This window comes from Alosa pseudoharengus, unplaced genomic scaffold, assembly GCF_046254945.1.
Source record: "Alosa pseudoharengus isolate Yale_2024_CS ecotype anadromous, Long Island Sound unplaced genomic scaffold, YU_APseudo_1.1 YU_APseudo_1.1_scf_22, whole genome shotgun sequence".
Classification (NCBI taxonomy): Eukaryota; Metazoa; Chordata; class Actinopteri; order Clupeiformes; family Clupeidae; genus Alosa; species Alosa pseudoharengus.
The window spans coordinates 23343847-23370070 of NW_027468680.1; the positions used below are offsets into that span (position 1 = coordinate 23343847).

Genomic DNA, 26224 nt, shown 5'->3' on the forward strand with positions numbered 1-26224 from the left:
TGGGAAAAACCGTCAAGCATGCACCCAGAACAGTTTTCAACCTCTATTCCAACTTTGGGAAAGATCAAGGGCCCTCTGCCACACTAACATCTGCAAAGAATTTGGCATCGAGCTGTTCAATGCTTGATCTTCCAAAATATGAGATTGGACTTGTGATGTAGAGCCGGATTAAATTGTCATATAAATCAGTTGCGCAACGGTCAGGGTGTTCACTCTGGCCAGTAGCTAAGAGGTGCTTTCCTGTTACATGTATAAAAGTCTGGCGATGGACGATGGTGGAGCGTCTGGAGCTTTCCAGTGGGTATGAAGTCTGTTACAAATCAGGGCTTATGCCACTGATCCAAGGAACCAACTGATTCAAGAGAAAATGCAACTCATTCAATGACTATAAATGGGCGCTGTAAACTCTGCCCTAAGACCTTACAAAGACGTGTTAACTCCACACTTTGTTTTGCACAACCAGCTTAGTTTGTGCAACTGTCTAAGAATGGGTCTGCAAACAAAGGCTGTGATAATTTACGCAACAGTGACACTCGATGGACAAACAATGGTGCATGTTTTGTGGTTCCAAGAGTTTTTTACTGCATGTTGTTTCAGTCAAAAAGGGATCAACATCTGCATATTCAAAAACAAAAATCTCCATATAGATTTAGATTTTTAGTTCATATCTTGAAAATAAAAAAATTAACACCACTTCATTACATTTGAGAAAAATAATTACACATATTTACACTTCTGTACAAATGACTCATTAACAGTGCAAATGACTCAGTCATACATATATATCAGAGGATAGCATATATTATGTCCACGCTGGGCCTATCTTTTAGTTTCATATCTTCATTTCATTGCCATCTCAATCTTGTTGTGCAGTTTACATGCTTCCTTTCCCACCATCCCTCTACTCAAGTCACGTCTGCTAACCCTATATGGGCCTCTCCGCCGTTTTGCGATTCAACATCCACGTACCCCCCCGAGCACAACTTATTTGTCCTATCAAAACATCTGGCCGTATGATAGGTCTAATGACCACTCTCCCATCGTTAGAATGTGCAACAGCCCCATCGTAAATCAGACCGTGGCACAGGTGCGTAGACTTTCAAAACCCAACTTGGCAGACCACAGCCCCATATATCCCACGGCCTTTTCAAATACCCAGGTAACCATCCACATAAAGCAGAGTGCATCTGACTGCTCTCTTTAAACCACTCCAGATTGTTTACCGATCACCGCTCAGGCTCCTTCTAAATACTATCTGATTCATGCACTCCCCTGCCAATTTGGCATGCACACTGATGCGTCATGTTAGTACAGCATGCCACACACACACATACACACACACACACACACAAACTGGTTTGGTCAGCATCTGAAAAGACACTGGGGAAAGTAAATATGATTAGCAGCCAGCCATTTCTTGAATAAGAAATTATCAGAATCCATACAGTCTTCAGCCAGTCTCCACCTCAGTGCTTCTCCTGGTCGGTGAAGCCATGCTGGATCCCAGGGGTCCAGTCGGCGACCCATCAGGCCCTTGGGTGGGCGCGGTTCATCTCTGGGATGATGGTGGAGGCAGCAGACAGAGGGGTGGAGTAGACGGAGGCGAAAGTCTGCAGGCCCACGACCAGACACTTCCAGCTGAACCGCACCGCCTTTCCCACATTCTGAATGACCACACACACACACACACACATGCACACATCACATCACGCACAAGCACACACACACACACATACACACACACACACACACATCAAAAAGACAAAACTACTGTTAGCACTCCTGATAGACCACAGCTCAGCCGTTGCTGGTAACTTAGGCTCAAATGGACAACAGGTATGCATTTAGCAAGACATTTAGATAACCCAATAAATGTTACTGCAAAGAGTCAAGTACAAATACCTAGACTGAACTCAAACATCAATGCGAAACACCACTGTGGAGATTTACAAAAGGCATAATTAATGACTGACAGCTAGCCTACACTTCTGAGTGTGATAAAGTATTGAGGACAAGGATCCCATTGTCAAAGGCCAGACACCCCACAGGAGGTTATGACACACTGACCCGAAGTTAATCCACATGTCTGGTGACCCTACTTAAGAACAACTTCTAAAACTCTTGGGTTGTGATATGTACTGGGCAGAAGAGGGAATTTCCGACCCTAACAGGCTAGTAAAAACATGTGCAAAGAATGTACAGTTTAAAAAACTGACGTGTAAATGGTTGGGTGATTCTGATTATACAAATTAAGCAACTAGAACTTGCGTGTGTGTGTGCGTGCGTGCGTGCATGTGTGCGTGCATGTGTGTGTGTGTGTGCGCGCGTGCGAAAGAGAGGAAGGGAGAGAAAATAAGCACTGATGTTCTTAATTTATCCTGACAAAAGAATCAGTGAATTACCACATATTTCCGAGGATTAGTCTTAATCCGTTCATAGCAGGTAAAAAGGCTACCCTAGCTCACCATTGCATGTAAACCAGAGCGTGAAACTTGTATAATACAACTTGTTTATATTAGTAAAGGCTAGGGTTTTTCATATATTCTTTAAACAAGGTGTGTCATCATAAAGTAAAAAGTAGTTTATAGGTCATTAGAGATTTTTGTTCACAAGAGTCTGGTCTAACACAGCGTGATATATATATGGTTAACCAGCATAACCATGATTCAGCACTTGAGCAATTACTGAACTATACCTTATTGTAGAAGTGCTTCCACTTACAAGTGACAGCCACTCTTCCAAGGGGCTGGGCATAAACGTCAATTAACATACAACAAGGACATGCCTATATTACACTCCACAGTCTTCAGATGTAAATAGTGGGGATTTATCATTTTTTTTTACTTTCATTTTTGATGTATGAGTATGACTAGGCCACATTTAGTAATGACATGGGACCTCACTGAAGCCTCAAGAAAACTTTATTTAGATACATTCAATTAATCAGTCAGTCCATCAATAGGCTACCTGCAGTCTATCGGCAAACTCTTTCCTTCATGATCATATTAAAACAAACTGTTTCAGGCAAAAAAGAGAGCTTTATTTGGTTTTGTGTTTTTAAGCCTACCTTTCGGATTTGTTTGTACTTCTGCCGTCTTTTCTCCAATTCCTCTTCTTTTGACTTTACTTTACTGTTGTCAAATTCCTCTTTAAGCTGTTCGTATTTGTCTGGAAGGAAAGCGAAGTGAACTTCTTTAGAACATTTCTCTCCGCCAGTTTTGGATTTACTGTCGGGACCATTGGACACGTTTTTTACATTGTGCTGCTCAAGCGAATGGTCTGTCGCCCTTGGCTCCTCGTCCTGGTCCTCGACACATTCAATTATTCTTGAACGATCTTCTGATTTAGATTGAGCTTTCCTTTTAATTTTGATACGCTTTCTCGAAGGCATTCTCACTTGTCATGCAGTTTATTTTGTTATCACGTAATGCTGACCAGGTAGGCTACACTCTTGACAGTCGAACTTTGCACACAGGCAAGACTTCACCTATTTGCCATGCGCAGAAGTGTGGGTTCTCATTATCAGAAGACTGAGGTAGGCTATTCGGTTCGCTTATATGAGCAATTAAAGTGTCTGACGTCGTTTATTAAGGGCACTTTGGCCATCATTATTGTATGACCATGTGTGAGTGAAATGGCCCTTGCCAAAATGTTTTGTCTTTTTCTTTACAAAATCAAACCGAAAAGTACAGCGTTTTTGTCGATGACATGAAACAGACTTTTCAAATCGATTTAACGTCGCCTAAAATGACTAGGCTATAGCCTATTTCAGTGTGAGAGCACTAGGAAAACTGTGTCCATAGGTTAATTAATAGGCTACATTCAACACTCAACTCAACTCTACATTACATTAAAATTCAGGCTTGATAATAGTTGGAAGGCCTATGATGTTTGACATGCTCTCATCTTTACTTAATTCTAAATATCTGATGTTTTATTTATTGTTTTGTTTTTTTGTTTGTCTGTTTGCATTATTATAATTTTTCTTCTTTTCCTTTTTTTCTATTATAAGTGCTCCAAATTAAAAGCACTTTGCGCTGCATTCTGTGTATGAAAGGTGCTATACCAATAAAGCTTATTATTATTATTATTATTATTATTATTATTATTATTATTATTATGCTTTTCTGACATCCAGTTGTTTTACTGCTCGAAACAACAAACCAACAACAAAAGATTAGCCTGACGTTAGTCTAACTTTTTTGTGTGCTTGGATTTGTCCTTGAGGGTTTGAAGGTGCTTATTGTAAGACTTTAGATGTGTGCAATGAATGAATGTTAATGGGATGCATGTTAATTTGTCCAGTGAATTAACAAATAGTGAATAAATGCACACATACACATGTGCAAGTTATGGATTACACCATTTTGACCAGGTCAGGTGACAGGCATTGGCTCACTGCCTGCTTACAGTAGACTATGATGTGCAATTTCTCTCAGAACACAGGTCCAAAGAGTCCAACCAAAAGAAGGTTGCGCAAAGTTCAGGGTCTACCTTTCCCTCTCAGTTCGCTAAGACCACCAAGCAAATATAATCTTCCCATGCTTTAGAGTTGAAAGGTGATTTACATATTCTCTTACAATATGTCAGATGGAAATACAATTGCATCCTGATGTACTGTAGCCTGTCTAAAACAAATGTTCTTCACCTGATATACGGCATAATGTCTTAATGCACAAGGATCTAGTTCCCTAGTTTTTCAACTCATTATTGAGTTTTCAAATGTAGGCCAGTTTAGCTTTTGATGACCCAGTTAAATTTGTACTGGTTTGCCCTGGATCAGGAATAGGATGTTACCAGTTTAAACATCAGAATTCAATTCAATGTTTCTGTGTGAGCTTGAAACCTGATGGGACTTGTTTTAGCATCAGCCAATAAGGCAATGTGTCACTCTGACAGATGTTGACAATTATCAAAACATGTAGGAAATGTTGAAATTATCAATACACAAATGCATACATGAAATGTGATTAGTCAGTCCTTTCTTGTGACAATGGAAAATTACAGTAACTTGTGTTGCAATCTCTTAGTTTTGTGGCATGGGAGTGTTGTTTTAAAAGGCAGAAAAAGAACAGTTAAAACAAAAAGGACCACCAACCTGTACCTTTCACTATATCACATTGTTTCTGACACACCCAGAAGATATAGTATAAGTATAGTATATATACTCTTTTGATCCCGTGAGGGAAATTTGGTCTCTGCATTTAACCCAATCCGTGAATTAGTGAAACACACACAGCACACAGTGAAGACACAGTGAGGTGAAGCACACACTAATCCCGGCGCAGTGAGCTGCCTGCTACAACAGCGGCGCTCGGGGAGCAGTGAGGGGTTAGGTGCCTTGCTCAAGGGCACTTTACCGGTGGGCCACGACTGCCCAATGCCCATATGATGTCACCTATTCAAGGGATGTTGCTCTTTTGGCAGCAATCTTAACTTAACTTAGCTTTCTTCTGTGATCTGGTGAATCTGATTCATTTTTTGAGATCATTTGCAAGGCATAGGCATGGGATAGGCATGGCCCGTATACAGTACACTTCTTACCAGGCTAGATTTCACATACAGGTGAGACGAGTATCGGATTCTGTCCAAATGACATCATACTCTTGTGTGTGTGTGTGTGTGTGTGTGTTGGTGTGTGGGTGTGTGTGTGTGTGTGTCAAGGGTGTGGTTTAACAGCTGTACTGTATAAATCAAGTGTCCCTGCCTCAGGATGAAGGCATTGCTGCATTATGTAAGAGCAGAGCTGTGCTCAAGTGTTCAGAGGGAACACTACGTTTTCGCTACTCTTGGACTTCCTCGCTTCAGAGGGCCACACTAATGTGTCTTTTGACGCTATATCATTTATGTGTTCTTTCTCTGCATGTGTTTGGACATCACTCTAATTTGACTGAATACAAGAGTAAAATACTAATGAAGGCTATTTGTAGACCTTGAATTTCCCCTTGGGGATCAATAAAGTATCTATCTACCTATCTAGTGTTTACATCCATGACTGAACAAAAACAGCCCTCTTTTTTAAAAAAGAAAAAAAAGAGAAAAAAAGAATAATCAAATAACCACAACATTCACACAATATCAAACATTACAACATGTGTAGAATCCATCCCCTTTGGGCCCTAAATCAAATGGAATGTGATTTGAATAAAACACAAAGCACACAACTACATTTCTTAGATATCACCATTCTTTTTCTGTGACATTTTGCTGTTGTGAACTTTGGATTGGTAAAAAAAAGCAACCCCTTGTTGCAACCCCTGGTTATCTGGACATGCTCCTGTAGTGGATTGGCTTGGACAGAACGTGTAGGAGCAGGGGTCTATAAAGAGACCTATCCAACTGTGGCATCATACACTATAACGCACGACGAGAGCCCCGAATTACAATAAGACAACAGGAGAGGTACACACCTGTGCCCATCATGAGGGACACAAAGCTGTGGCTTCTGCTGCTGCTAAGCGTGCAAGCTTTAGCCGGTAAGCCATTCAGTTTAGATATGCTGCTGCCTACTGTAAATGCCACTCTAAGTGCGACTTCTGTTTGTCTGTCCATGCACTGATTTGTTGTTATTATTGTTTTGCTTATTCTTGGGAGAGTAGTAATTTTGTGTTAAATGATATGTGTTTAGTATAATTTTTGCAAGGTATCCAAAGGTATCCAAAAGTTAAAAGTTTAATGTTTACCTTGATTTATAGGCCTAGTATGTTTTGCATGATGGTTTTTCCTAAGGCACAGGCCATGCTATGAGGAAATATACTTTCAATATAGCCCTGCAAAAAAAGGCAATTTTAAATATTGCTCTTAATAATGTCAGCTTCTTCATCTTACATTATTTTAAATTCTATTGAAATAGCTAACGCGTCTCCAAATATGTCATTATAAGTGTCTGTTGTTGGTTTTAATTAAAACAATTGGGAGCTAAACTCCGGTGTGCGGACATTCCCTCTTTTCTGTGTTACATGTACGTTACACTTTGTCCTGCACCTGGTGTAAAGAAAAGGTGGGATGTGCACGCAACCAGTCTACCAAAGGATCTAATGATGGCCTTAAGTCTCTTGGCACTGTCTATATACAATGCTAAACCAACTTCTTCTCTCAACCGACAGAGCAAGGACTAGAATCAGGAGGGGATGAGCAAGCATCTTCATGTCCATGTAAGTCACTGTGCAATACCCTGACTCCATTATCTCCCATCCACACACGCATGGGAACAGTGACTTGATAAACAGTAAACAAATCAGCTCTCGTCCAGTGTGGCCTGGTTTTCAGAGCTGTGAGTGGAGAGAGTTATCAACTGCCGGACCGCGTGGGGCCTGATTGTTCGAGGGTCAGTGTTATTGATGCCATTGACATAGAGAGAAGCGCCACTCTGTCAGCAGAGTCCAAAGGTTCTAAGCAGATAACCTAGAACCACATGTGATCAATGGTGACCTGGCCAAACACCACTTGAAAACAGCCCCGAACAACACCGAATATGTTGGATTTGATAACAAATATCCGTTTTGATCTCCAGTCTCCAGTTTCTAGTTATGTTAGAGGTGATCCTATGCTTTTAGTTAGACCAACACACAAATGCACTGATAAATGAAGGCTTTCAGTAAATAAGTGTGGATGTTTATGTTTCCTGGAAATGTGCACAGTTAGAAACCAAAGATAATAGAGATAAAGGGCCCTACAGTATCTCGGTGATCTAAAACGCATGGTCACTGGTGAATAGCTTAGGGGTGTGTCCAGTCCACATTGGAGGTGGTTTTGTTATCAAAAGTTATCAAACGTCAGGCGCCTGGCGCGAAAAAGGCGGTTCTTATGTTTCTTAATCAGTAATGGGTGTGTTTTGGGCGTAACATGCTTTAAACCAATGAAAATGGCATCTGTCATTCCCTTTAACAGCAAGCAGCGTGATTTCAAATAGCGCATTGGTATTTTGATAGTCAGCGGCGCATTTGAAGTAATCTGCTTGCTCGCAAGACCGCATGGAACAGGTATTTCACTAAACCATGCTTTAGTAAAAACCGAGTATAGCCTACACGCATCTGCACTCGTCTATTATTTGAACTCATTGGCAAAGTGAAACCTACTTCACCGTGGTGTCATAGTCAACGACAAAACAGTTATACACAGTTACAGTAATTACTTTAACTATTGACTGACAATCGGTTACCATTGAAAACATTGCATGAAAAAAACACTTACACTTTACCCCAATAATGTTCGCATGACTGAATAAAAAACCTAAGAACATTTATCCTGCTGAGGTTTTTGTTGGTCAGTGGCGTAATGCTTTTTAGATAGTGTAAGATAGTGATTTTTAGGTTGTTAATTGCCACAACCCTGAGTGCAATGTTCAATAAAAGAGACGCACATGGCGAAAAATTATAGGAAGATAGGAATACGCTTTGCATCGTGATAACAATACGCTTTGCGCTGAGTTTTAGATCACCAAGACAGAGCCCAAAATATTGAGGTAACTGAAATTATGATAATGTTGATTCGGATAAGTCTGTATTCTTGATAAATCTGATTATTTTTTTGTTTGTTTGTTTTTTGACAGTGGGGGCAAGATACAAGAACTTCAGGAAATATTTGTACACATACTCAGCCGAGAGCAGAAATGGGGTGGCTGGTACCGCTAACCTCAGAAACGGACCCAAAGTGTCCTGCAAGGTAAATACTCCCCACATGAAGATGCAGCCTCTGACAGCACGCCATTCCACCTCCAGCCCTTGGTGTCTTACTCTGTAGGCAAAATAACCCCAGTCTGTCTGTCTCTCTCCTGTAGGTGGAACTGGAGGTCCTGCAGGCATGCAACTTCATCTTGCACACCACAGAGTGCTCCCTAAGCGAGGTGTCCGTCATCGACCCCCAGGGCCAGCCCATGTACAGGCAGGCAGCTGGATCGGAGGCCTTTCAAGCAGCCATGGAGAGGTACGGTTTGGTGTCTCTCGCTGCCTAGTTCATAGCTCATTGAATGGTTGGTGTTTACTTGTAGGGGTGAGTGCTTTTTTTGTCAGCATACACATTGCCGTTGTAATGTGGTAATCTGGTAATTACACATTACCAAATGTCAAAGAATATAGAAGATGATATAGTCCTAATACAGATTTGAATGCAGTTGGATACTCAGGGTACATAGGAATATATAATTTTCTAAATGCTTAAGTGTAAAACGTACTTGCCCTACAATGAAATTATCATTTGAAGCACATGCTGTAGCTACATACAAAATCTTAAAATAGGACCCAATAGATATATTTTAGACCCATAGATCCATAGATATATTAAAAATAACTGTAACTGTAGCAGTATAATAGTCTTGCAATAATATAGTGCACTTTAGCAAAAAATATGTCAGAATATGGTTATGTAGAAATTCCTGTGAAGACCCAATCAGTGCCTTAACATCCTTCTCCTCTTCCATAGGAATCCTTTGAGCTTTGTGGTATCGAAGATGACCGACGTTTCCCTCTACCCTAAGGAGCAGGAACCCAAGAACATCCTGAACGTTAAGAGGGGCATCATCTCTGCCCTCATCACGCCCTCTATGGGCTGGCAGGATAGCAGGGAGATGGTAAGGGGGACAGTGATGTCCAGTGCACTTTACACACAGCATGCACACTTACTGCAGAAGGTATGGATTTCGGTGCAATGTGAAGTCTAAAATCAAAAATGTAAAGCAAACGCAGCATTACATTTGATAATCAGTGTTAGTAGCCATCTTTCTAGACACCTTTAATATTTCAAGAAAGTTTGCAAAAGTTTAACCACAGCCCCCCGACCCAAACCTTTTGATCCACTCAGGACACCATTCACGGCAGATGCAAGTCCACTGTTGTCACCAACTCTCACGAGGACATCGACACAGACGTCACAGTGCACCGGTGGGACCTGTCCAAGTGCTCCCACTTCTCCCCTCTGAGGCTTGCCAGCAGTCCTTTGGCGCTCATCCGTGGCCTGGTGAGTTGAGTAAACAACAGCAACAATGGCAACAACTACAGCAACAGTAACAACAAACGCTCCCCTCTCAGTCTCGTCTGAGTCTCCACAGCGTCAGAGAGCTCAGGTGTCACACAGGGACAATGTCTCAGCTCTCTCTATATATCTGCATGTATAAACAATATTTTGTAAGCTTAAGCTCTCTGCAGTGTTTTCTTGATGGGTCTTTTGTTTGTTTTTGAGTAATGCCCATGATAGAATTTCATTCATTCATTCATTCTTTCTTTCTTTTTTTCTGTCTACATGTTTGTGCAGCACACCCCGTTGTCAATGCTTGTGAGTAGCTCCCAGGGGTGCAACTACCAGTTTGATAACAGGAGGAAGCACATGACCGCAGCCCTGTGCACAGAGAAGCACCTGTTCAGGCCTTTCTCACATGAGTAAGTCACAACTTCACCGTGGCATGATGTCTGTCTGTCTGTCTGTCTGTCTGTCTGCCTTGTCTGTCTGTTTGTCTGTCTGTCTAACTCAAATTACAGTTGGACAGTTATGATATCAGTAATTATTATTAGTCATGATTACAAATACTTTTGACATCTTATGTACTCCGCTCAGTGAGCAGTATGGGATTTCATCAGTTGTCACCCAGACTCTGACCCTTCAAGATTCCGCAAAGATCAACAAGAGATACTTCGACACTGACAGTAAGTACTGACACACAGTCGTGTCCTGAACCTACTCGACACTGACAGTAAGTACTGACATACAGTCGTTTCCTGAACCTACTCCCAACTCTCCCTTACACTCATTTCTTGTCAAACGTCTATGTCATATCTCAATGAAAGGCAAATAAGCCTCCAAAATAAAATAGTCAAAAAGCTTCTTTAAGACATTTTTGGTGACAGGTGGACTGATGACAAGTCTCCACCTGGAGGAGGTAGAAGACAAACGCCCCATGCAGTCCAAAGACACCGTCCTGTCCACCATGAGAGACCTCAGCAACCTGACACCAGACCAGGGTCAGCAGCGCACCGGCCTCTTCTACAAGCTGGTGTCCGAGATGCGTGGCCTCCACAACAAAACACTGGCCCCAGCCGTGGAGGAGATGATGGCCCTCTCAGCGCCGCTGACGTGGCAGGCCCTGGCCCAGTGCGGCACACCAGAGTGCAACAGCGCCCTGCTCCTCCACCTCCGCAAGCCCGACGTGGCCGGCCCTGCGGCCGACGCACTCGTGTATGCCATGAGCCTGGCTGGCCTGCATACGTCCCCGGAGGCGATCTGGGACCTCCTCGCCCTGGCCGAGGACAGAAACACCAGACCGGTCATGTATGCTCTTGGCCTCGCAGTCAAGAACCTCTAGTGAGTATACTGTACCCGGCCAGGTACCATGACGATAGGGTGGCTCTATTGCCCCTTTGAATCCTGTCCAGTGTATGCTGAGCTCCAGTTGCGCAGCTGTAGAATAAGGTCCTGGCAACAGATGCACATAAATTCATATCTGTACTGTATTTCAATGTGTATTATTCTAAATGAATAATGGTAAAATATTAATTCCAGTGCAGGCCAAGGTGTTGATTTCTAGACCCTGCCCCTCTTGCGCAATTACAGGTGGATTTGAGGAAAAGGTCAGGAAGCAAATACAGCAAAGAGATGTGTGAATCATTTATAAAAGTTGTGCTTAGTCATGTTTTCCCACTAACCCATGTTGTCCCACACTCAATCTTTTATTTATTTGACCAAAGTTTTGGCTTTCTCTCACACCGATATGACCCTGATGAAGTTGGTCAACAAGGTGTCCGTTTACTTTTTGATTAGCCTATTTCCCCCTATCCTGAATACTTAAATAGGTCAATACTAACCCCTCTTGTTGTTCACAGCATTGGTGTAATCGGGGGAAAAAACAATCTGGAGGATTCATGAAGAGCTGCCTGTATAACTTTATACTATACGTTGTCCCCACTATATAGGAAATATCCCCATATGTTACTATTTGAAATAACGCATCTCAGGAGTCTTGTAGAGGACGCAAAACTTTCAGAATTCCACATTCAAGATGCTTGTGTTCCTGTAATTTGATAAGTAACCAGTAGGTGGCAGGATCGCTGCATCTACACCATTTGGTGACCGATGGTATTTTGTCTTGGTACCACAGTACGGAGAAGGAAAAGCATGAGGCTTTTGATGCTGTGGCAGAGTTCCTGAAACTCAGGCTGGGTGACTGTACAGGAGAAGAGGACAACATAATCCTGACTTTACGGGTATAGTCTTCATTTTCATCAAACTATAGTCATCTGCATGTTTTCCTTTTTATTATTTAATTGTTATCTCTACCTTTTCCTTCATAGATCAGGGCTTGTGCATTCATTTGGTTTTTAAAAAATATTTTACCAGGATGCCCCGCTGAGATTATAATCTTTTTTTCAAAGGAGACCTCTAAAGATTAGTAAAGCCCAATTACTAAACCACTTCTATTTTTTCTTCACATATCACTGTTGCAATACTTTATTTTACATTTCTTATCATGGTTGTTTTTTCACATTAGTAAATTCAAATATGCATTCAGGGATCGAATGTGTGTTTCTTCTAAAGTATTTGTTTCTTTGGTTAAACTCAAAATTGAACTCAAAGCTGTTTTACTGACAGTATGAATAAAATATTGATGATGTCTTCTACACCTTCAGGTGATTGGGATGATCGGAATGCAAATGCAGGAGAAAGTTGAACCCACCCTTCTCAGCTGCATGAGCCAATCAGCTGCCTCCCCTTCAGTACAGAGAACAGCCATTAAGGCCCTCAGGAACATGAGGATGACCGAAGAGGTGAGTAGCCTGGAGACCAGACGAATCACTAACAACGAATCACAGCGGCTTGTCCAGCAGGGGGCAGGCTTTACGATGACAAACAGAGAAGGCCTGTTGGCACCTTTTGTCCCGATGGAATCAATATGAAACAACACAGATTCTTTGAAACTGAGTAAAAGAATCTATACAAGCATGATTAATTTGCAGTACTTCCGAAAAGATTAGGTAAGAGTTGAATGTACCAATTTCAGTTTAACTTCACCACTGTCTACGCCCCTTGGAAATCAGATGTGACCTAAGATGTTTGAGATCAATTCTCAACTGATAATGGGTTTGGTGTCAGCAAGACTAGCAGTATCCGTAAAGTACAAAAGGAACTTGGAGTTGGCGAGAGAAAATGGCGTAAACCCAGAGATGCCAATGATCTTAGTAACTACCAGTCTATCTGCCTTTTCATCCACAGTTACAATGGCTAAAAAGGTGTTCTACCATAGAATAGTCCTTCGGTGCTTGGGCCCTAAAAAGGTGTAGGTGTACTACCATCTGCCATCAACTATTTTCACTGTCCAAGGATGACTTTGCCACATTTTTCACTGAAAAGGTTTAAAGAGTAGTGTCCAGCTCACTAAGCCTTTTAAAAAGATATGACCTTGTGTAGACATGGTAGCGTTGTTGGATTCTTTTCTCCTCATAATGAGGAGGATGCTACACATGGGTAGTGAGGTTCCCCCCTTCATGGTAAGTTACATGCGTTGGGTGCCTAGATGAAGCTATATAAATGCAATGTGTTGTTGTTAAAGATGTTCATTTAGTGTGCCTTGGCCATTTACACCCCTTCCTTAGGTGAGATCATTCATTATTAGTGATGTGTTTTTGGGATCTTCTAAAAGCGACTAAAGATTCTCTGTTTCAATTTAATTATTACAGAGTTGTGGTTGGTTGGTATATGCTTATGGTAATAGTTATTATGACCGCCGCGCAGCGAAGCGGCGGTCATATAGGTTTAGTCAGATTTTTTTTTCTTTTTTTTTTTTCGCATGCCCAAATTTCCGTCAATGAGTCCCGGGACACTGAAAGACCGGGGTACACGAAACTTGGTGAGCATGTAACCCCACATGGATAGCATGGAACCATCGTTTTTCTTTTTGATCTGTAGCCCCCCTGCTGGACTGGACCCCCCGAAAGGAGGGTAGGGTAGACACAGTTTTCTGTGAATATCTCGAAAACCGTAGGGTTTAGGAGGACCATTTTTTTTTGTATGTTGATCTCAAGGGGCCATGTCAACCCATTCCATAACCACTCATTTCATGTATAGCGCCACCTAGTTAAACACAAAAAAGTAAAAATGAGGTGTTGTAATTGAAGGTATCTGTGACCTGACATAGTCCAAACTGCACGAAATTGGAAGTGTAGGATCATTATGACACCCTCTGTATGCACGCCAAATTTTGTGGAATTCCGTTCATGGGGGGCCACACAATAAATTAATTTATGTTACTATACACCAACTGGCCTGTAGGTGGCCGGAGACAGTTTTCTGTGAATATCTCGAGAACCATAGGGCCTAGGAGGTCCACCTTTTTTATGTATGTTGGTCTTAAGGGGGCATGTCAACCCATCCCATTACCACTTATTTCATGTATAGCGCCACCTAGTTAAAAATTAAAAAGCAAAAGATTAGGTGTTTTCATCACAATATCTCTGGCTGACAAGGTCAAAACTGCACGAAATTAAAAGTGTAGGATCATTATGACACCCTCCGAATGCATGCCAAGTTTTGTGTACTTTCGTTCATGGGGGGCCTTACAATAAAATAATTTATGTGTACATTTAGTGACGTACACCAACAAGGATTCCCGGGACACTGAAATACCGGGGTACACAAAACTTGGTGGGCATGTAGCCCCACATGGATAGCATGGAACCGTCATTTTTCGTTTTGATCTGTAGCCCCCCCGCTGGACTGGACCCCCCGAAAGGAGGGTAGGGCAGACACAGTTCTCTGTGAATATCTTGAGAACCTTAGGGCCTAGGATGACCATTTTTTTCCGTATGTTTGCCTCCAGGGGTCATGTTAACCCCTTTTTATGTGCACACATGTGCACAAACAGATGCACACACACACACACACACATACATTCACAGTAATCATACGTATGACACATACTCGCACAGTAGACATATGTACGCTTGCATGCACAGGCACATACGCAGGCACACACACAAGCACGCACACACACACACACACACACACCCCCACACACACACACACTCACACACACACACACCCACACACATAACATAAACAACTGTAACACAAACAATCAAGAATTTCTCAGAATTATGAACAGGCAAGATGGAGGTGGGGTTGTATAAAATGAATTTTACATGTAAAATCTATGAACTAATCATGTTTTGGTACTTGTTGTCTAGCAGATACCAGTGAGAATTGAGTGTGGATAATGCAATTTAGTGAGACAGTTAGAATCATATAGGCCTTTCAGCGTGATTTCTTTTTGTGGAAAAAATGTGCTGGACTGGGCGGCGGTCATATTTTGTACTGCTCTGTGGTACATCTAGTTATTCTTTTAAATTGTAAATTGCAAATATTGGCATTTATTGGTATTGTTGTCATTATCAAGGCTTCATGACTTTGCATTAATCTGTTAATTTTAATGTTAATCATATGTTTAGTGATGTCTTTGGAAGTCGCTTTAGATAAAAGCATCTGCTAAGAGCCAGAAACATAAACATAAGCAGATGTAAATACTTTAGAGCTAAATGGAATGTGTAATACTTTTTCATTTGTTTGTTTTTCCTGTTGGAATCTTACTATAATTATCAGCACTGTGTGAAGACTTTGGTGTGCTTTGGTCCACTCTCTTATCTTAGTGGGACCCCCACCTTACAAAAGTTAAATGTTTGCGGCAGATTGTGTATGAGAACGGAATGTGATGTACAGTTGCGTCCTTGATTTGCCGTAATAAATTGAATAAATATTAAATACATTTGATTGATGGTTTTCCCAGAGCAAGCACAGAATATCTTGGAATCTCTTTTTTTTTCTTTGGGTGTGCAAGTGCTGAAGTTTCTTAAACAACTCCACTTGTTGCAATATATAAGTAAATAGAAATGAATGTAATTCAACAGATTACAAATAACATGACTTGAGACTAAAGATGCTGGTTAAAAGTAGAGGAAACCTTCAACGTTTAAGATTGCCTCATTTTGGAAGACAAATGTGTTGTTTTAGTATTCCTCACTTATTATCTCACTTCAATTCTTTCTTGGGTTCCAGATCAGGGAAAGTCTGCTTCAAATCTTCCAGGATGAAAGTGCATCGCTTCAGAAACGGGTGGCGGCATACCTGATTATCACCAGAGTTCAGGACCCTGCGCTGATCCAAGTGTTGCAGTACTTCCAGAAGAACTCTCAGATGGACCCAGAGGTCCGGAACTTTGTGGCTTCACACCTGAACAACATGATCATGTATGTATACAAAGTGGCACGATCTGTTGACAATAACATGCACCAATAACATGGTGAAGAATAGATAAATGGCTTGAAATAAACCAAAGTCAATATAACAGATTACCAATGTCAGAAAATAAAGCCCTGTTTTTTTGTTTGATTCAAAATACAAAATACAATAAACATTAATATATACTGTTGTACTTGTACTGATAACAAATAGCATGTTTCCTTAACTACTATCTCCCAAATATATTATAAGCCACAGCAATGTTTATGAATGTAATATTTTGTTATAGACCACACAATGATGAATCGTCAATTCAAGATCAAATTCTTCACAATATCGAAGAGATATCAACAAGCATTGATGGAAAATCCAAACACCGCTTCTTGAATATATCTAACATTGGTAGCCTGGAGAGCCATGTTATTGCTGAACAGTATAGCAGACTCCCAAAAGAAGTCATTCTCAAGGTTGCTGACAATTTTATAGATGGTGAAGAGAAGTTTGAGGTAAGAGAATTATCATGTTTACATTTACTTTTCTGCCTATGGCGATGAGTATTATCCAAAGCAACTTTGAATTGAGATACAGACAGACCAAGCTGCAGTAAATGAAGGTGGTCCATTCAGAGCCCTGGGAACCACTGACTGCATTGCGTGTGTGTGTGTGTGTGTGTGTGTTCCGTGTGCAACAGTGGCCAGCTGGGGCAGTAGCTGTGCAGTATGTACGTAAACTTCTCCTGAAGCCTTAAAGGAAAACTCCAGCGATTTTTCACACATCGCTGTTTCGGTGACGTAACCTGTACGGGAGTGAGGTTTAGGAGGGTGAGTGTAACGGTAGCCAGCTGATATGGTCAATTAAGAACACAGTATAGGGAACTCTCCGTTCCAGCAGCAGGGGTTAGGTCTTTCAGCGTCCTGCGACACACGCCACAGGAAGTGCGTCATCCCGGAAGTAACATAGTAACCGTAACCGAAGTACGGTTCCGAACCGTAACCGAATATGCCAGGGGATCCACCAATCAACAGCATCAACAATGAGAGGGGTTGTCAGTATCAGGATCAGAAAGACTCTTTTAGGTGGCGGTAAAGTCTTAATCAGCTCTGTGGTGATTCGCTCATCACCTATCGATTGATACTTAAGAAGAAGAGAAGGTTCAACACAAAGATTTCAAAAGACATAGAAGAGATTATGATCTGGTGATTTTTTAATTATTTATGATATTCACATTCAACTGTCAAGGTTCATTTTTGACCAAATAATATTCTTTGCTGTTGTATTTATTCACAGCTTGGTATTGAAGGAGAGGGACTTGAGCCTTTCGCTGAGGCCCTCGTTGGTGAGGATGCCCTCCTCCCGAACATGCTGTTTTCCACCATGAACTGGCTAGGTGACAATATGTCACCTCAGGTCAAAAAGCTCTTTGACAAGTTCATTGGCTCCATCCAAGGAGAACGACAGAAACGACAGGTATGAGAATACTGACACCCAAGAAAAGAGAAAACCCATCACAATGATCCCTAGTGAGCCTCCCTACACACACACACACACACACACACACACACACACACACACACACACACACACACACACACACACACACACACACACACACACACACACAGACACCCAAGAAAAGAGAACACCCATCACACAAACACACACACACACACACAGAGGAAAAGAGAACACCCATCACAATCACCCCTAGACTTCATTGTATTTAGTCTGGGACCCCTCAGTGGTACGGTAGAGTCTGAATCTCTCTCTCTCTTACACATTCACACAGGTGCCTCAGGACATCTTCAACAAATTTGTGGAGACGCTGAATTCCCAGGACTCCCCTGAGGTTCTGGCATACGTCAGACTAATGCAGAAAGAACTCGGCTACATCAGGACCAGTGACTTTAAGCACATCAGTGAGGCCATCGCTAAGTATGCCAGTATAGTCTTCAAGACCTTGCCTGCCAAGGTAAGAGCACCCAAATGAGAAGTGCTTGTAACGCACACCAAAGATTCTTTTGTGAGGGGCTGGCTACTAGTAAAAAGTTCAATGATAGGGAAGTGCCACACAGTCTGGCTCTATTATGAAAAGGTTTATTAGGGCCTATAAGGTCATCCCCCTGTGCAGTTCGACTAGATACAGTATATGTGATGGGATCTAGAATCCTTGATTTTTGCTCCACTTCAACCCTCTCTGGTGACATTACACCAACTTAAGATTCTGATACCATCCTGGCAACATTCTGGACACTAACCCCCTAGCAAAATCCTGGATACCATCCTCCCAAAATCTTGGGATGTTGCTACGGTGGTATCAGTCATAAGTTGGTAAAATTGCACCATGTGAAGGGTTTTCCCAGATCACATCACATATTGAGATGTGATATTGTGTGATGTCTGTCATCTTACTGTCTGTCCTGGCTCTTCCTTTCATTTCTCTAGGCTCTGAAGTCGTTGCTCTCTGGCACGGATAATGAGCTGTTTGGCCATTACATCTTCATGGATGAGAATATGGTGCTGCCAACCGGCTCTGGGTTTCCTCTCAGGCTCTCGCTGTCTGGTGTCTTTGCTCCAGGAGCGAAGGGAGGCATTTCAGTTTCACCAAATATGGTAATGACCACACAAAAAAAGACACATACTTTAGTTGGAATTGACACATGTCCTTGCGCCCACTTCATCCGTCCTCTTTGATCGGTTGAAATGGCAGAGCTAGGAACAGACAGAAACAGATTTGAGTGCCATTTTAATTTACACGCTGAGATAAACCTTATAGCCACTGTCTAGCCATTGATTGTCTTAATAAAAAAAGTTCAAGTAGTGAAGAGTTCAGATGCAAAAGTCTCTAAATGCCAAAATGAGATAACGATGGTGAGTGAATGCTCTCCACACATATTTATGTTAATCAAATAATTTTGCTTCAAAACCCGCTAAATACCACTCTCTTCTTGGTCTGAAATATCGATTTGTAGGCAAAAACCTATGACCCTAATAAAAAATGCTAATTTAAAAGAAAAATGTAGATAGTTTTGCATCTGAACTCTTCATGTGCTTTTTTTTCCACATGAGTGCAATTTTAGCTTTGAATAACATATGAGAAGCTAGTAGATTTCTATAGACGATCTATATTACTTTCCTTGAGGGAAAAAAAGCATAATCAACATCAGCTTCTTATTTCCACTTGCTAGCACCAGCTATCATTCATGCCCTCTGCTGGTGTGGAGTTCATCACCCACATGGGCGTACACATCCCTGAGTTTGTAGCTGCTGGGATCGAGATGCACACCAACTTGTACCATGGGAGTGCTCTGAACGCTAAGGTCACCATCGCCGACGGCCAGGTCAAGCTCTCCATCCCGCCGCCTGAGGGCAATGTCCAGCTCTTCAGTATTAGGTGGGTGTCTGACTAGCAATCCGTCATATCTATGATTCTTATTATTTCAGAAGGAGATGAAAACCAATATTGTGATAGTAAATGATTATTTGTGAAAGGATTTGTTTTGATAACATTGCCTTGAAGAATGAAATGGCCATACAACTCTTGTCTTGTCACCACAGGGCTATGCCCCCTTTCACTAGTGTCACATAGTGTTTATTTGACTTTTCCTGTCCGATAAACAGCAACAAGCTCCTGTCCGTCTCATCGTCCCAACCCAAGATTGTACCATCCTTGGTGGAGGACAGAACCGACACCACTGAATGTCATCCCCTCTTCACTGGGTTGAAGTACTGCACGACAATGCGCTACTCAAACGCCAGCTCTAACAATGAGGCTCCCTACTATCCCCTCACTGGAGAAACCAAGTGAGTGCAAGTGTCATATGCGGGTCATTCCGTGTCAAATCAGATAAATACCAAGAAAATGGTTGCAGCACCGACTCCGACTTCCTCAAAGTTGGTCTACACAATGTTTAGGTTCCATAACTAAAACCTGTAAATTATTTTTGTTCAATTATATTGTTTTCAGTCTTTTTGCCCTTGATTGTTTATACTCTCTAAAAGCCCTTATCTTGGAGGTCATGTTTGGACATTCATATCTTAAAAAGTATTATTCCTAGCCCGACGAAACTTTGTAGAATGGAAGACAAACATGTTCTCAGTAAGATTCAATCATTAAAAGTTTGTACCACAGTCTCATTGGTTTTATAGAAGTCCCTAGTTTCAGAAAAAACAGGCAAAAAAGTGTAGTAGGCCTATGTAGGGTAGCTAGTAGGACCATGAAAAATTGATGATCTAGACAAGGTTTAAACAAAATCTGAGATGGTGCAGCAAGAACCTTATCTGATTTGACATGGAATGACCCATGTGCAAAAATGAAAGAAAAACAGAATATATGCTGAATACCATAACCTAGTCTTCAGACCAGTTCCACAAAGATCCTTTTATTCAGGTAAGATATGCCTGGCCTTGCTACAGTGTGGTGATATGCCATACAGTACTCAATGTCTGCCTGCTTGAATGCTTGTTAGCTTGTGAGTAAAGCATGATTGTTTGTGATATTACCTTATTATTAGAAGGGACAATGGATGTTCATTGACATTTGCAACCAATCAAGACGAGGTAATTTCCTGTCCCACAGGTTTGCTTTAGAGCTCCAGCCCACAGGTGAGGTCACAGCGTACACGGCCGCCATCGCTTACAAACTCCTCTCGGAGGGCAAGCAGGGGCGCCATAAAGTGGACTCGGTGAAGATCGATCTGAAAATGGAGGGTAAGTTTGCCTATTTGATGAATGCTATGAGACAAATGTCCATCTGAGTGGTCATGATGATTAATTGTATTTCATAATCATGTATTTAAAATCATGTACAGTAAAATGAATATTGTACTTCTTGCAACTCTAAAAACAGAGGGAAAACTCATAGTTTAATTTCATAATGTAATGTCATAAAGTAAATGAAATATTGCAATGTATTACCCTTTCTTTTTATAACTCCCCCTCTCCATTAGGGTCCGAGCCTTCTGAAGCCACAGCCACAATGAAGTACAACCGAAATAAGCATATCTTCACCACTGACCTCCAGATCCCAGACTCTGATTTTGAGGCAGGTTTAAAACTAACTACTGGTGACAGCAATGTGAAGGGAAGGAAAATGAGAGGCTTCACTATTGATGTAACCAATAAGAATATCCCACAGCTGTCATTGGTTGCCCGGGCAAGGTATGATAGCTTCAACAGTATATGTAAAATGTTAATATAGCTAGTGAAATTTGTATTGTATAACAATTGCATACAACAAAGGCTTTTTGGAAATTTTACCACTGTAGAAAACAAAATGTTTTCCAAAACCAATAATTTGGTGTAAAAACATTTGAATGAAACGCCTACTATGCTGCCACTGCAGGTTGGAGTCCATGAAGGATGCGTTGGTCCAGATCGAGATGGACATCCCCTCACTGCTTTCAAAAGCAACAACCACAGCTTCCCTAAAGAAGGATAATGCACTCATTCTACAACTGGAATCAGACATTGATATCCCAAAGATGTCTTCCCTGCAGACTGCTATCGTCAGATATGGTGCCGACATTTTTTATCAGTTCACGTTCACCTCAAGTTTATAAATTGTAATGGATATAGATTGTAGACATATTTCATGTACAGTATACTGTAATGTTTTTTTATTATTATTATTTTCACACAAGAAGTATGTGTGAAAATACTGAGTAATGTTTGACATTTAGAACATTTTTGTTTTGACATCATAGATGAGAACAAGGTTGAGGTTGAGCTGAAGTCAGATCTGAACTCAGACTTTGACAAACTCTTCCCCAACATGGAGGGCATGAGGAATAACCTGCAGTCAGCCATTGATGACATGTTGGACCAGAAGGTCCCTAAGACGGACATGAAACTTCGCCACATTGTTTCCAAAGGCTTTGAGGTTGGTGGTACAGAAAGGGACACTAAGACCCAGACCTCTATTCTTCCGTCACATTCATGTTTGATTGTGTCCTGCACCATGTCAATAACTTATCCAGGGGTGTTGTGCCAAAATTGTGGGTGTGCACAGAGGGGTCTGGTGGCAATAATACTAATAATCCTGTGATTATCTTAAATGTGACATATTCAAAGACTTTATAGTAAATAAATAACAGTAGATAAATAACTTTACAGTAAATAAATAGCCTACTGTGTATGTACGCCCACTTTAGCACTAGTCTCTATATTGCTGCCACTTTTCTTTGGCCAGATCTCTGTGCCTGCATAGCAATCAAATGTTCATGTCTATCTGGCATTACCAAAGAAGACATGCTGTCTGCATTAATTCCTGACGTACAGGGCTAGAACTTTTATTATTTATTTTTAATGCTGAGATTAATCCTCCGCATCCTGACTAAGAGATAAAAGAAAATTAGTGTTTTGCTAATTATAACCTGCAAGAGTCGTGGTAAAAAAGTACCACTGCCAGAGGATTCACACAGCTCTCTTTTACCAATTTTGAATAGGATGTTATAATATCACGATTAGTTATAGCCAGAAGGATAAACAACCTGATTGAGGAATAGCTATTAACTAGCTTGGTACTAATCACAACTGTCTTGCAAAGCAATCAATGTCTGTATTTCTAAAAGGAAAGTGTGTATTTACATGTCATTTTCATAAGTTAGTCCCTGACAAAACATCTTTTAGAAAAAAAAAAACTGACATAGCCTATATCACCGCTCTGTGCTAGCGCTAGCAGTGGTCATTATTAACCTTAGGGATGTATTGATGTGGGTATGTATGTATTGGTGTGGGTATGTGGTTTCACACACCACCAGAGGGCCCCCTCATTATCTAAATGGAAAATCAGTCACAAGTCCATGCACATATTTGCTCTGTTTCACTTATGAATCTAGGTGCAAAATTAAGGAGGTTTTGTTGCTTTTAGATTCATTTTATGGTTAACATTTAACATAACATGTTGAATAACATTTCTGCTATGTTGTGATAATATACAGGCAGTCAACATTTGGCTTGATAAAGTGGCGGCAGATGTTCCCTATGTAAACAACCTGAGGAGCAGAAGAAGCATCCCAGAACTGCCACCTGTTCCTGAAAAGCTTTTTATGAAATGGTAACTCACTTAAACACGATTGCCCTTTTGGGGTCAATTACATAACAAATACCTTCACATATTATATTGTAATAATGCAAAATTTGAGACATCAATGTCTGGCAAAAATATCCAGTCAATACATGCATCCGAGCTCTTCAAACTGTGTGGCATTGATACTGCTTTTGGTAATGGTTTATTACAAGCAATTTACAAGAGATTTCTAAATGGTTAGTTATCTATTTACATTACTTACAAGTAGTTTTTAAGTTACATAAAATATATGATATTGCTTAATTATTAAGCCATTCAGAACCTCATGTTCCAAAAACATAACAAAACCTATATTGCAATAGTGGATTTCTACTCTAAATTAAATTATTGAAAAATATTTTTTTTATTATGGTTTTTTTTCTCCATTCCAATAGACGTGGAATTACTTTTTAGTAAAAATGGCAATAAATAGTCTTAAGAGAGAAAAAACATTTATTTTTATTTATTTTTCATGAATGGTTAGCTCAAAGCAATGAATTAATTATGTTATTGTACTCAAACCACTGATAAACAAGATATATTGTTTTCTGAAATATTTCCAGAAAACAGTTTATTTACAGTCTCCTGAGATGACTATCACCTGAACATAATAAGTAAGATGTAATGCAAGCTGAAATTCTCCCATTTGCGTAAAGGTGCGCTGGAAGGAGCTACTCCAAAATCTGGGCTTTTCTTATGTATACAACTCTTGCACGCATTCTGCCACTGACTTAAGCACTTTTACAGCTACGCACTTGTGACGGTTGTATTAGGTTTGAGCGCCACTACAAGGGGAAACAGCATATTGCTCGATGTCAGCAGTAGGCCTAGTTCTAAATACATGTAGGTTACACAGAATGTTACAAATTAACATTACAGTATCACATTTGGTACTTAATATGCTGATACGGCCTATATATTGTCGAGCAGCAATTCTCATTTATATTCTCCTGTCTCTGATTCATTTCTAATGGTGTCTGGTATTGTTATGCCAGTCTATCTACTGTATTCGAAACTGCAGGTGTCAGTCTACAGCTTCGTTAGCATAGATACATTGATATTGTTACTCCTTTCAAGTCGAAATCACAAAGCCAAATACTTATTTTGAATTTACTGGCATTTATTCACACGTATGTGCAAAGGAGTGCCATGAAAACTAAACATACAGAAACAGAAATACATGAACAAATAAATTACCTTCTCATAGAGACCGCATAGGCCTACATAGCGTAGCCCATAGGCTTGTATAACCTTACAGTTACACAGACTAACACAACTTAGCCAAGTTAGCGGAGTGACAACATCTATTAACACAAATAGCAGCAAGATAGCAACTCTACATCATTGGCCGCTTTTACTTGAGAGAAATAAAACCAACGAGTCTTCAGATCTTCATTGAACACAAATCCTTACTTCAATGTACTGCACAAATACACCAAGACTTTCCTGCATAGGCGCTCTCAAACTGCATGATTCAAATGGTACCAATCCCTTCAAAATGCCCTGCTACTGCCTCTAATTCCAGAACGTTGGTTCCACCATGAGTCATGAGTCACTCCAAGCCCCTAAGACTTAGAACTCTATGAAAACATAAAAACACAAATAAAAAATATATTTTAACATTGAATTGTTCTTACTTTTTACTATTTATGTGTAATCATATACTCATTGATTGACTCATTGATTATTAACCTATTTATTTATTTATTTATTTATTTATTCAACTGCCTTCGACAGCAGCTACAGATATATGAGAAGCAGCTATCATTGATTCTTTATTTATCAACAGTGAGTTTTAAATTACGAATCTACACACCTCAAGCAAGTATTGACTCTATAAACAAACCTCAGAGCAAAAGTGAAATTGTTTGTTAGCTTATGTGATGACATAACAATTTACTGTAGGCCATTCACCATGCTTACGTTTTCAATCAAAGACTGTTTTGTGTTCTTTCTGGATTTAAATGGCATTCAGAGGGTCAATGAGAAAGTCCATGTTCCACTTTTTCATATCAACCTAAATTAACAAGGTGGTGGATTAGTCTGATTCTATTTTAAATAAATCACGGCTCTTTCATAAGGCCACCTTGATTTTGAATTTTTGAGTGAAAAAGGACTTTTCGGGGGGAATTCTATTGATTTCCCTATGTCCCTTCCAGTGATATTTAGATCCCTTGTCCATTCCAATGGACTTTTTTTTCTGACCGAAAGCTATGAATCTTTCATATAATATGTTGGCATGTACAACTGTATAAGTTGTTTAAACTGTGTAGAAACATGTGATTCTCTATTACTTATTATAGAATCTCAAGTTAAGCATAAACACAGTTTAAACTCAAGTTCATGAAAATATATATTGTATTAATATATGTTTATTGATGGCTATCCCATGACCAATACATATGCCTAAAATCCCATTTATATGTATAAATGTAGTTATTACAAAGCATTACCCCATTTTTATATGGCTGTTTACCTGTTGAAGCTCCACTAGTGAGAACTATTTCCTTTTTTTGTACAGGGAAACTCTGTTCAGGTACCAGTTCAACAAAGGCAGAATGACGATTTCTTTACCTCTCCCACTTGGGGGCCAATCTTCGGATGACCTAAAAATTCCACCAAAGCTGTCTATTCCAAATATCTATATGCCAGAAATAGGCCTGGATATTCCTGCCAATACCATAAGAATTCCATCCTTCTCCATTCCCAAAGACATAGACTTCTCAATGCCAATGCTAGGTCTGGCTGAGTTGACCACAAAGGTTACCAGTAGCCTGTGCAACTGGGAGGGTTCAGTCCTGGGTGGAAACAATACCGTTGATGTCCCCAGCTTCATTGGCCAATACAAAATAATCTCCGACTGCCTCCTACCCTTCAAAGCTGAAGGTATTGTTGACATTTGTGTGGTATTTTCAAAGTATTGAAGCATACTGCATTAAAGGC

At 40.5% G+C, this 26224-nt stretch overlaps 2 protein-coding genes across 2 annotated transcripts in view; one reads left to right on the forward strand and one right to left on the reverse strand.

Moving 5' to 3' along the window:
* Nucleotides 1–694: 694 nt before the first annotated feature.
* Nucleotides 695–3462, reverse strand: LOC143139376 (required for drug-induced death protein 1). The gene is made up of 2 exons (XM_076299977.1): nt 3068–3462; nt 695–1664 (listed from the first exon to the last, which is right to left on the reverse strand). Exons 1-2 carry the CDS (start codon nt 3389–3391, stop codon nt 1527–1529), a joined length of 462 nt encoding a protein of 153 aa, XP_076156092.1. The 5' UTR covers nt 3392–3462; the 3' UTR covers nt 695–1526.
* Nucleotides 3463–6411: 2949 nt separating this feature from the next.
* The window catches only part of apoba (apolipoprotein Ba), a 29553-nt gene continuing 9740 nt past the window's right edge, over nt 6412–26224 (forward strand). The window contains exons 1-24 of the mRNA XM_076299787.1: nt 6412–6476; nt 7107–7154; nt 8552–8664; nt 8780–8925; nt 9421–9568; nt 9799–9954; nt 10249–10373; nt 10549–10637; nt 10839–11292; nt 12086–12191; nt 12615–12752; nt 16033–16223; nt 16505–16721; nt 17503–17682; nt 18002–18184; nt 18658–18825; nt 19401–19606; nt 19834–20016; nt 20792–20922; nt 21162–21372; nt 21557–21729; nt 21918–22093; nt 23154–23269; nt 25803–26167. Of these exons, the coding sequence (XP_076155902.1) occupies nt 6422–6476; nt 7107–7154; nt 8552–8664; nt 8780–8925; nt 9421–9568; nt 9799–9954; nt 10249–10373; nt 10549–10637; nt 10839–11292; nt 12086–12191; nt 12615–12752; nt 16033–16223; nt 16505–16721; nt 17503–17682; nt 18002–18184; nt 18658–18825; nt 19401–19606; nt 19834–20016; nt 20792–20922; nt 21162–21372; nt 21557–21729; nt 21918–22093; nt 23154–23269; nt 25803–26167 (4078 nt within the window). The 5' untranslated portion in view covers nt 6412–6421. The remainder of the gene's footprint in view (nt 6477–7106; nt 7155–8551; nt 8665–8779; nt 8926–9420; nt 9569–9798; nt 9955–10248; nt 10374–10548; nt 10638–10838; nt 11293–12085; nt 12192–12614; nt 12753–16032; nt 16224–16504; nt 16722–17502; nt 17683–18001; nt 18185–18657; nt 18826–19400; nt 19607–19833; nt 20017–20791; nt 20923–21161; nt 21373–21556; nt 21730–21917; nt 22094–23153; nt 23270–25802; nt 26168–26224) is intronic.

Bases quoted from the DNA above. Each gene is read 5' to 3' on its own strand.
- LOC143139376 (XM_076299977.1), bottom strand. From the start codon at position 3,391: ATGCCTTCGAGAAAGCGTATCAAAATTAAAAGGAAAGCTCAATCTAAA. The intron at 1,665-3,067 runs GTAGGCTTAAAA...GTGGTCATTCAG, and splicing joins AGTACAAACAAATCCGAAAG to AATGTGGGAAAGGCGGTGCG.